This window comes from Macrobrachium nipponense, chromosome 23 (genome assembly GCF_015104395.2).
Source record: "Macrobrachium nipponense isolate FS-2020 chromosome 23, ASM1510439v2, whole genome shotgun sequence".
Lineage (NCBI taxonomy): Eukaryota > Metazoa > Arthropoda > Malacostraca > Decapoda > Palaemonidae > Macrobrachium > Macrobrachium nipponense.
The window spans coordinates 10,365,673-10,377,017 of record NC_061090.1 but is presented as its reverse complement, the minus strand read 5'-3'; the positions used below and the strand labels follow the sequence as shown (position 1 = coordinate 10,377,017).

The 11,345-nt window shown below is 42.3% G+C and overlaps 1 protein-coding gene across 1 annotated transcript in view; it reads left to right on the top strand.

Annotated features, from left to right (window-relative positions):
- LOC135198600 (interleukin-1 receptor-associated kinase 4-like) overlaps positions 1–5,034 on the top strand; it is a gene marked incomplete in the record, with an annotated part of 22,295 nt that extends 17,261 nt beyond the window's left edge. The window contains 1 exon segment of the mRNA XM_064226335.1: positions 4,668–5,034. Coding sequence (XP_064082405.1) covers positions 4,668–4,868 — 201 coding nt within the window.
- Positions 5,035–11,345: the final 6,311 nt, after the last annotated feature.

Genomic DNA, 11,345 nt, shown 5'->3' with positions numbered 1-11,345 from the left:
TTCTACCTTGGTAGATTCGTCTAGGAGACATGCTCTACCCATGGCCAAGACTACATGGGGTATGTCCGAGATGGACCATCTCCTCAAGGGACTTTTCCATGTCATGGAAGTATTCAACTTTTTGGATTGGTCCCTTGGGGCGTTGGCCAAGAAAAACTCTTGATCCGGAGTTTCTTGGGCCCGAAGTCCTCAACAGTGTGCTGTCCTGCATGGACAAAGCTGTCCGAGATGGATCGGGTGAGTTAGCTTCCCTCTTCGGAGCAGGAGTGTTAAAGAAAAGAGCAGTGTATAGCTCTTTTCTAACCAAATCCGTTTCTCCGGTCCAGAGGTCCTCTTTACTTTACGCTCCAATTTCTAACCAACTGTTCCCTGCTCAGTTAGTGAAAGACATTTCTCACTCCTTGACTGAGAAAGCGGCCCAAGACCTGCTGGTTCAATCTGCAAGGAAGGCGAGACCTGCTGCCCCTTCCGCAAGGAAGGAGAGTCGCCCTCCTCAAGTGCCCTTTCGAGGGAGTCCTTCTTCTCGATCCTCCGCCAGAAGGAAAGGACTTGAAAAGAGAGGGAGGTCCTCTTTCAGGCCCTTCAAGAAAAACAAGTAACAATCAAGTCCTCCAGATGCCAGTGGGTGCCAGACTTCTAAAATTCTCAGAAGCCTGGGCTCAGAGAAGAGTGGACAACTGGTCCCTCTTGATTCTAGAAAAGGGATATCTCATCCCCTTCAAAGAAAGACCACCCTTGACCTCGACTCCGAGGGAACTTTCGGCGAAGTACAAAGACCCTGTTCTGCGAAGAACGCTCCTTCTCTTAGTGGATCAGATGTTGGAGAGGGAGGCCATAGAAGTAGTACGGGATCCACACTCCCAAGGCTTCTACAATCGCCTTTTCCTCGTGCCAAAAGCCTCGGGGGGGGGGGGGGGGGGGGTGGTTGGTGTGTGTGTGTGTGTGTGTGGAGACCTGTCCTGGACGTAAGCGCATTGAACCGATTTGTGGAGAAAAGGAAGTTCTCCATGGAGACGACTTCCTCGGTTCTTGCGGCTCTGCGTCCAGGGGATTGGATGGTCTCCCTGGACCTTCAGGATGCATATTTCCAAGTATACCTCTTCATCCATCCTCAAGAAAGTATCTCCGATTTATGATCCAAGGGAAGATATTCCTGTTCAGGGCTTTGTGCTTCGGCCTGTCGACGGCCCCGCAAGTTTTTACGGGCCTCATGAAAAATGTAGCCAGATGGTTACATTTGAAGGGGGTGAGGATCTCTCTCTATCTGGACGACTGGCTTATACGAGCCAAGTTGGAACGGCAATGTCTGGAGGATCTGAATACGACTTTGACCTTGACCTGGTCTCTTGGATTGCTGGTAAACCTCGAGAAGTCTCAGATGATCCCCAGTCAGAACCTTGTTTATCTGGGGATTCGGATGGATTCTCGGGGTTTTCGGGTTTTTCCATCCCAGGAAAGGCTCGATCGGGGGCTGGAAAAAGTGACAGTCTTCTTAAAGAAAGAGCGAAGCTCCGCGAGGGAATGGCTGAGTCTGCTGGGGACCCTTTCCTCGCTGGAGCAGTTCTTTTCTCTAGGAAGGCTCAACTTGAGACCCCTACAGTTCTACCTCAAAAGGATGTGGAATCAAAAGTCAGAAGACCTGGCAGATTCCTTCCCTATCCTTCAGGAGGTAAAGGAGCACCTCAGTTGGTGGCTAGCTCCTCTCAAGATGAACAAAGGCTTGTCCCTGCTGAAACCGAACCCTCACCTAGTGTTGTTCTCAGACGCGTCAGAGTCAGGTTGGGGAGCAACACTAGGGGCGAAGGAAGTGTCAGGCACCTGGAAGGGGGAACAGGTGTCCTGGCACATCAACGCAAAAGAGCTGTCTGCGATATCTCTAGCCCTCAAGTCTTTCGAGTCAGAAGTCAGAGGCATGGTGGTCCAAGTCAATTCGGACAACACCACGGCTGTGGCTTACACACGGAAGCAAGGAGGAACACACTCCTTCTCCCTTTACAAGATTGCAAGAAACCTTCTTATCTGGGCGAAGGAGAGAGGGATCACGCTCTTTACCAGATTCGTACAGGGAGAAAGGAATGTGAGGGCGGACCTGTTGAGCAGGAGAAACCAAGTCCTACCAACAGAGTGGACCCTCAATCACGGCGTGTGCTTGAGACTTTGGGCCCTGTGAGGCAGGCCACATGTAGACCTGTTCGCCACTTATCAGAACAGGAGACTGGACAACTTCTGCTCCTCGATAGCGGATCCGAGAGCAATAGCAATCGACGCTCTACTACTGGACTGGTCAGGCATCGATGGGTATGCCTTTCCCCCATTCAAACTGTTGGGGGAAGTTATAAGAAAGTTTGTATCCTCAACAGGAACGATTCTAACCCTAATCGCTCCCTTCTGGCCCGCTCAAGAATGGTTCACAGAGGTACTGGAATGGACGGTGGACTTCCCCAGATCTCTTCCACTAAGGAGAGATCTGCTCAGACAACCCCACTTCGAGAGGTTTCACAAAAACCTCCCCGCTCTCTGCCTGACTGTCTTTCGACTATTGAAAGACTCGTCAGAGCGAGAGGCTTTTCGTGAAAAGCTGCCAGTGCAATTGCCAGAGCCCGCAGGTCTTCAACCTTATGGGTGTACCAATCGAAGTGGGAAGTCTTTAGACGTTGGTGCAGGTTGAAGAAGCTGTCCTCTTCCAGTACCTCTGTGACCAGTATTGCTGACTTCCTTCTCTTTTTGAGAGAAGAATGTCAACTGGCAGTCTCTACGATTAAAGGATATCGGAGCATGCTCTCCGCTGTCTTCAGAAACAGGGGCCTGAAGATAGTGGAAGATAAAGATCTACATGATCTCATCAGATCCTTCGAGACCTCCAAGAGAAAGTCCTCACTACCACCTAGCTGGAATTTAGACGTGGTTCTTAAATTCCTGACCTCTAGTAAGTTCGAGCCTCCCCATCAGGCTATGTTCAGGGACCTGACGAGGAAGTGTATTTTCTCATGGCTCTCGCCACTGCTAAGAGGACGAGTGAATTGCAAGCCCTGGACTCGAGAGTTGGGTTTAAAGGGGACTCTGCTATTTGTTCATTTAAGCCCTTATTCCTGGCTAAAAATGAAAATCCCTCGAAACCATGGCCTAGAAGCTTCGAGGTTAAGGGACTCTCCCACTTAGTGGGGGAAGAGATAGAAAGGTCTCTTTGTCCTGTCAAGACCCTTAAGTTTTACTTGCAGAGAAAGAAACAGCTTAAAGGTAATCTAGAAAGTCTCTGGTGTGCGGTCAGAGACCCAAAAAGGCCCATGTCTAAGAATGCGCTGGCATTCTTTTTGAGAAGTGTCATCACAGAGGCACATGCGATGTGCGATGATGATTCTTTACGGCAGCTTAGAGTAAAAGCGCATGAGGTAAGAGCCATTGCGACTTCTCTAGCTTTCCATAGAAACATGTCTATGAAGGATATTCTGGCTGCCACGTACTGGAGATGCAACTCTGTATTTGCATCCCACTACTTGAAGGACGTAAGGGTGACTTACGAAAAATGCTTCTCACTAGGGCCATACGTATCTGCAGATTCGGTGCTGGGACAGGGAGCTGATTCTAATCCTTAATAGTTTAGTTAGTTTTTCTTTGTGGTGATTTGTTTTTATGGTCATTTGAAAGAATGTTTGGGGTAACTTCTTTCAATCGTAGTTCTAACCCGGGTTAAAGGGTCAGGTGGTCGGGATTGGTTTTGTGCTCCTTGATATTGCCAGAGGCAAGAGGTTTTGTCCATATAAGTGGAATAGCACCCATTGACAAAGATCCTCAAGGTTCTGTCACGTAAGTGGATACGACCCCATTGACAGATCTGCAAGAACTCTCAGCTATAGGTCAATACCTCGCTGAGGCTCTTGAGGTGAAGCAGGCTCTTTAGACAGTAGCCATGAAGTCTTCTGCCAAATCAGGTAAGAACCAAGGTTTTTAACCTACAACATGTGTTGTTTCCTGTTTATTTAAGTAGTTTAGCTGTCTCTTACCCTCCACCAAGGGTGCCAATCAGCTAAGTATATATCTGACAGGTAAGTTGAATGTACAAAAATGATATTGTTATGTTACAATAAAGTTTTGTACATACTTACCTGGCAGATATATACTTAGCTATAGACTCCGTCGTCCCCGACAGAAATTCAAATTTCGCGGCACGCTACAGGTAGGTCAGGTGATCTACCCTCCCGCCGCTGGGTGGCGGGACTAGGAACCATTCCCGTTTTCTAATCAGATTTTCTCTTCCACCTGTCTCCTGAGGGGAGGCTGGGCGGGCCATTAATCGTATATATCTGCCAGGTAAGTATGTACAAAACTTTATTGTAACATAACAATATCATTTTGATTATACTCTGGTTATGTTGTAAATGACTTACTGAAAATATGAATCATTACTTGAGCAAAATACAGAAACTTTGAGCAACAGTTCCCCTCAACTGAAGTCATTTTAGTTCCTGTCCTATAATGAAGTAATTTTAGTTCCTATCCTATAATGTAGATTAAGAATGGGGCACACTTGTTCCCAAGCGTATTGGTGCTGGTTGGTCAAGTGACTTGGAAATAAGCGTAGTGGTTATCCAGCATCTTGTTTTATTATTAAACATTTGTGTGACTTTGAATTCAGGAATATTTCTTTAATGACTCCTTTTCCGTTGCAGTTGAACCATGTTTTAGAGGCTCAAGAATCTGAAGAAGGCATAAACGAGCTGGTTGACTGGAAAGGTGGTGACTGGAATATGGAAGTTTTCAGAGGCGTCCTTGAGTTAGCTGAGCTCTGCTGTACAGAAGTCAAGAAAAAGAGACCAACTATGGTGGAATTACTAGAAAAATACTCTTCGGTTATGCAGTCTCTTAACTAATCGTATGTTGTTTTTCTTTGGAAGAGGTGATGGAAGAAAATTTTGAATGAATATCATGGTTGAAAATGTAATATATATAGGCTAACTGACAAGAGCCATTTACATTTTTTGTTGGTATTACTGTTGTTTACCAGTGATACCCACACGTTATTATATGTGAACCTACCATGTTTTATTACTATCAACTGTGTAGTGTATGCAAAATTGACTGCCTTTATGTTATTTTGACAAAGTAATTTTAGATAGATAATCACAAGAGTTCTAGAAAAAGTAATATAAAAAAGAAAGCCAGGTCCATTTTACTTCTAAAGTATCTAACAAAAAATGTAATTGATATTGTTATACAGTAGTTCAGTGAGACCACTTTAGTGGGCTCTCCTGCCTGAAGAATTTATTAAAAAAAAAGAGGTGTAAATTGGAAACAAGTGAAAAGTAAGAGGAGAAAAGCAATGCAGTTTGGGCCAAAGGGATGCTGAAAATTCAAATACTGGTATCCTGTATGCAAAATATTCTATTTATTATAATTTGGATATGGATATTTTTTATTTTAAGCTTTTTCTTAGTGAACTTTCTTGAATTGTATACTCTGCTGGATGGATGTAAGTTCATATAGGCATATCATTATGTATCTTGAACAAAAAGATGTCATTCCAACCCTGTGAGATTGTTAATTGCATGTATCATTGATAGGGTGCATTGGCATAAAAGAGAATGGTACTCTTTGTTCATAGCTTATTATTTTGCCAGGTAGTTTAATTCTCTTCTTCTTCTGAGAGGTCTACAAAGTTTCCTAAAGGGGATGAAATGAGCCAGTATCATCTTCCATTAACCCAGCTGAAGCAAGCCATGGTCATATTTCATAATTGGGTAGATATGCCAGGATTTTTGGGAAAACATATACATACTCTTAACATTTCTGAAATGCCTTGTATCTTGGATGATTGTTACTACTATTGTGTAGATGAAAATAGATGAAACCAGATAACTGGATTGAATAGTGGTCATCCTTGGCTACTGTCACTTTACCCAGTACAGTATATACAGGAATGAAACACATTTTATGGCTTCAATTGGTTTTGATCTTCCTCATGGGGCAGTTTAGTTACTTTTGTAAAGTTTATTTACTTCTCTAAAAAATACCTATGTAGTTGTACCAAGCCTTTCCTGGTAGAAATTCTTTTAAAGCCAAATCTTGTTTTGGAAGATTTGGCTTACCCATAAAAAAATATGCTGTCTGTTAAAGTGGGTTGCCAAGTCACAGAGTCTGATATTTTTTATATTTCATGCAGAAAGGAAGGAGGAAAACAACATCAAAGTATGACAAAACCTGTGACCTCCCCATTCTACTTTTGATAGGCTGAATTTACATCATATAATGCTGATAGACTGTTGCTAGTAGATACTACCAAACCTGAGTGATGCTTATGGTTCTTGTGAAGTTAGTTTCATTTCTGTTCTCCATATGTGGTTCAGATTATAATAGCTACCTTTATTACTCTCTCTGGATGTTTTGGATTTTGAGGTAGTTCTTTGAGGCTTATGCTAATAGAGAAACAAGTGTAATGTTCGTACTTTTATACATAGGTAATCCCTTGATTATCTGCATTTTGGCTCACCCCCATTCATTATCTGCAAGCACTGCAGTACCCCAATATACAGATAATACATACCTTATATACTGAATAGATAAAATTTAATATATGGTTAGCAATGCTGCATGGGCAGAAAAACACAATGGTAATATACTGTTAACATGCTTATAAATAACACACTGAGAAAGGGGGTATTTTGGGGATGGTGAGGGCCAGGAGAGTTGAGTGTGGAGGACTGAGCTGGCTCTCACCCATAAAGAAGTTTTTGTGACTTTTTTTGGCTTAAAAACAACAGGTAAAGTAAAATGCACTACATGTCATTTGTTTACATCTTTTGGGTAGCTGGGTATTGTGGGGGGTGACTAGGGTAAGCATGTTTAGGATGGGATGGCTAGAAGAACTGACTAGGGAAGACTGGATGGGCCTCCATCTGCTTGAGAGGTTTTGCAACTGTTATTAGCTTAAAAGCAACAAAGCCACACATAATTTTGTTTATCACTTTGAGGGTTTAGAGATACGTCATGACTACATCCTAGGAGTTTCTTTCTCTTACTGGCTGCCCATGAAGATATCAACACACTTGTGAGGTGCAGTCTGCTTCTATGTCCTCTTGTGCATCGTTTCTCAGTAACTGCATATTAAATGGTAGCTGAGTTTGCCTTGCGTCACAGCAATATCTGCAGATTTTGTGGTATCCCTGCAGCATTGCTGGTGATGTTGATGCGGTGTTGTAAAGTTTATTTGTGTGCAGGGTCTCATAACTTCCTAAGAGGAACAGGAAGGTGTGATGCTTCAGAAGAAGCCTGAAATCATCAAGAGGTTTTGTGACTGATCATGGCTGAATATGCCAGAGCAGAGTCTACCTTACAGGGCATCATGAATGCCATGGACAAGCTGAAAAAGTATGCAGCTGACTTTGTGAAGATGTTTATAGGACGGAGCCCATACCTTGCAATGAGGAGGTTGAGCAGTAACTTTGATCTGGTTTTGTTGGTAGAAGTCAGTCAGGGTGCATGTGCGTGGTGCCAAACTGAGAGCTGCTGGTAAAAAGTTGACAGGTCTACACTGAGTTGTGGACTTCAAGCTATCCAAGGGTTGGCTATTTTGGTTTAAAATTCAACATAATTTTTCCATGAAAAAGACTCTTGGAGAAGCCTTGGATGCTTCCAAGGAAGGAGTAGAGTAATTTTCATAATGTTGAAAGACTTGATTATATTGGAAAGCCTTGTTAACCAAATCAGCAACGCTTGACAAAACTGGTCTATTCTGTCACTTCTTGTCCACTAACACCTTGGATGATGAGAAGGAAAAGAAATTACCTGGTTGGAAGTTTTTGAAGTGATGTGTCTGCTTTGTTAAGTGCAAATGTTTCTGTCAGCCATCATTGCAAACCAGTTGTAGTTGGGCATGCAAAGCAACATCATGAACTGTGTAGGTTGATTGATAGTCTCCCAGTGATTTGGTATCATTTGGCAAAGGCTTGCTTCACTGCTAAGATTGTCTCTGATTGGATACATAACCATTTCATAAGGAAGTTTTTGTCATCAAACACAGGATATTGGTATCGTTAGACATTGGGTGAAGGCTTTGATTCTCATCGACAATACAATATGCCTGCACATCCTACCACAACCCAATGGTAGGTGACAAAGGTCACATCAAGTTCATGTTTTTGCATCTTGTTAAAACTGCACTTATACAATTCAAAAGTATTTGCTAAGTCTGCCGTATGTAACTTCACAGGTACTTGGAAGGACTTCACTGTGCAGACCCGGGAGCATGCATGGAGCTGTATCCTGAATGGGGAAGAAGGTCTGATCAACTTCCAAGATTTCGATGTCGATGACTTCCATGCCCAGCTTGCCAAGAAAGGTGACAACGTTCCTAGGGATGAGGTGTGAGAGTAACTGGATAACAATAGTGGCAATCTTGGTTTCCAGCTGATATCCAAAAAGATTGTTGCAGTTGTTGCTGGTGAGATGGAGTAGGATGCCCCTGAAGATAATGATAACACCAATAACAAGTCTCATGCATACCAACCCCAACTAACAAGTTCATGTAAAGTCTTGGATGAATTCTTTTAGCTGATGCACCCAAGCCCATCAACATCCAAAACAGTAACTCGGTCATTCAGCTCTGAAACACAAGCAAACACTTTGGCAGTCTGTGCTAACTTGCCAGGTACGTAATTACAGTCAGGAATCTGATGTGTCTTTGCCACCTCTTGAAGATCTTCTGCCCATCTCAGTGCCTCTTTCAACTAGTTCGCCACTTCATGACCTGGATGAACAAGAAACAGTGAAGGAAGAGGGGGAGAAATTGTAGACCTTCCTCACAAGTTTACAAGTCCAGCCCATGTAACAATTTTGGCATTGCTCAAAGGCAAGGGAGAGACTGTTTTGTTTTTAAGTTTTGTTCATTACTGTAGTACTGTGAAGAATTTTGTTTGTGTTTTTGGAAGCATATAATGTGTACAGTATGTTTCATGACAAAATACGTAGGGAAAAAAGACGGTATGAACTTTTTGTTTTACATCCATTCTGGCATTTGCAGGCTATGCTGTAGTGTATAGTGCTACTGTGTTGTGACAAACTAGAAAAAAGTATAAACTTATCACTTTACATCCGTAGTGTTTTCCAACCATTTCTGCAAATTTGTAATATCCTCAAGGGCCTTGGATGTATTACTGCGGATAAACAAGAGATTACTTAAATATCATAGAAATTTGTTAGGTACTCTCATATTCACACACATTTAAAGGTTGCCAATGTTATAAGCATAGACCAGGTAATTTAAATATTCATTTATAAAAGTAGCTTAAGTAAGTGTCTAGCAAGATTTTATATATAATGTATTTTTTATAAGAAAAGAAAATAAGTTGTAGAAATATTTGTATTCATTATATCCCCCAAAATTCTTACTTACAGCTCCTCAGCGGCATGGTTAGTATGGTATTAGCGTCCCACCTTGGTGGTCGTGGGTTCGATTCTCGGCCATTCCATTGAGGAGCGAGAAATATGTATTTCTGGTGATAGAAGTTCACACTCGACGTGGTTCGGAAGTCACGTAAAGCCATTGGTCCTGTTGCTGAATAACCACTGGTTCCATGCAACGTAAAAGCACCATACAAACAAACCAAAATTCTTACAATTCATTGATGCATTTATTTTAAATTTAAAGTTATATGTACTATGGACACTATTCATCTATATATATATATTTTTATAGAACATGGGAAAGGATAATGGTTTTAGAAGTGGAAAATAAAAGTTTGGGTGTTATTTTGTGAGCAGAGCGAGCTGTGCTCGCTGAACTGTGTTCAATGTGACCTGAGAAGCAGTGAAAGTCAGAAGTTTTCCTGTTGTATCTGCGCGTGCGCCATCAGGCAAAGCTCGCCCGTGTGGACAGGGCCTTACAACTAGCGACCAATGACCAACAATTCTCATTTCATTCATAATTATGGCTACGAAGGGAAACAGTACCTTGCTATTCATGTGCTGCTGTTGCTGGAAGTTACTGCCGCTTGAAGTTACTGCCATCAGTGCACCTCATGTAGGGCACTCAAGGCATTACTTAAGTTTCTTTGGAGCGTCCCTTCAGCCCCTAACTGCAACCAGGGACGTCATTTGGCAGGGGGTGTTGGTTAGGGTTGGGGGGGTGTCAACTACCTCCCAAGACTCAACTTGTCCCCTCACCCCCCAAACCCCAAGAAGTTACAGCATGTTTTCTTTGTAAATGTGCAATCATAAATATATAAAATTTCTCAGAAATATTACATTTCTTGATTCTTGCCTGTCTACTATAGCTGGTTCACTTAAGGCAGATTCTTGGATGAGCCCAATACTTACAGACATTTGTTTAGCGGCTGCTGATTGGCTGGTACTGGGAGGTAGGCAGCTCCCAGCCAATCAGCGGCCGCCAAACCAACGTCTCATAGGCACAGGGCTTACCCAAGAATCTACCTTGAGTGAATCAGCTATAGCTAACAATGATGATGAGATAAACAAACAGTAGTGGGAGTATATAATTTTTGCTGAAATATCTTGCTCATGTGGCTTCAAAAACACATAAAAAGCTAAAAAAAAAAAAAAAAAAAAAAAAGCTGATTAGGCTCGTTTTGCTCTAAAAAATCTGAATTGATGCCACTGACTGCAACCCCTTTCATTCCTGGAATGCACCTCCGTTCATGTTCTCTTCTTCAACTTTACTTTCCACCCTCTACTAACAATTGTTTCATAGTGTAACTGCAAGGTTTTCCCTTTCCCTTGAAACCTTCTAACTCTCGCATTTCCCTGTCAGCTCTGAATGACATGGGTCCCAGCAGGATCAGGTAATGGTGACAATCTCTCATTAACAACAGGTTTACACAAGGGCAATTATGAGTGGGCAACTCCAGAAAGAACGGCAATTTATTTATTTTTTTTTCACAAGAAGTATTTTCTGTCTATTTGGACCGTTGCAGCAAAAAAGCAAAATCACGAGAAAACTTTAAGTCTAGACGAGAAATACCTTTCTCTACCATGTAATGGGAAAAATATTCCTTTAATTATTAGTGATTTATTTAGGAATTGATTCATCATCCTCCTCTAATATCTTTGCACAACTGTTGTAAGAGTGATTGGAACTGTGAAATGTTTTAGTTTTTGTTGTGGACACGAGTGTGGCAGTGTAGCCAGTCCCTCGTTTTGTTTTTTCTCACTTTGAGTATGGGAGCGCTGCCCTGAATCTTTCGTCTGCTTTTGGTAAAACTAGCAACACATGTAAGAATCACGAATGCTCTCGTGTGAGAAGAACGCAACCGGTCCAGCCTTCAATTTGGCTATTTTACCAAATTATTAATACAAATGATTATCTATCCCTTGCAAGGGATCTAATCAAGGGATCT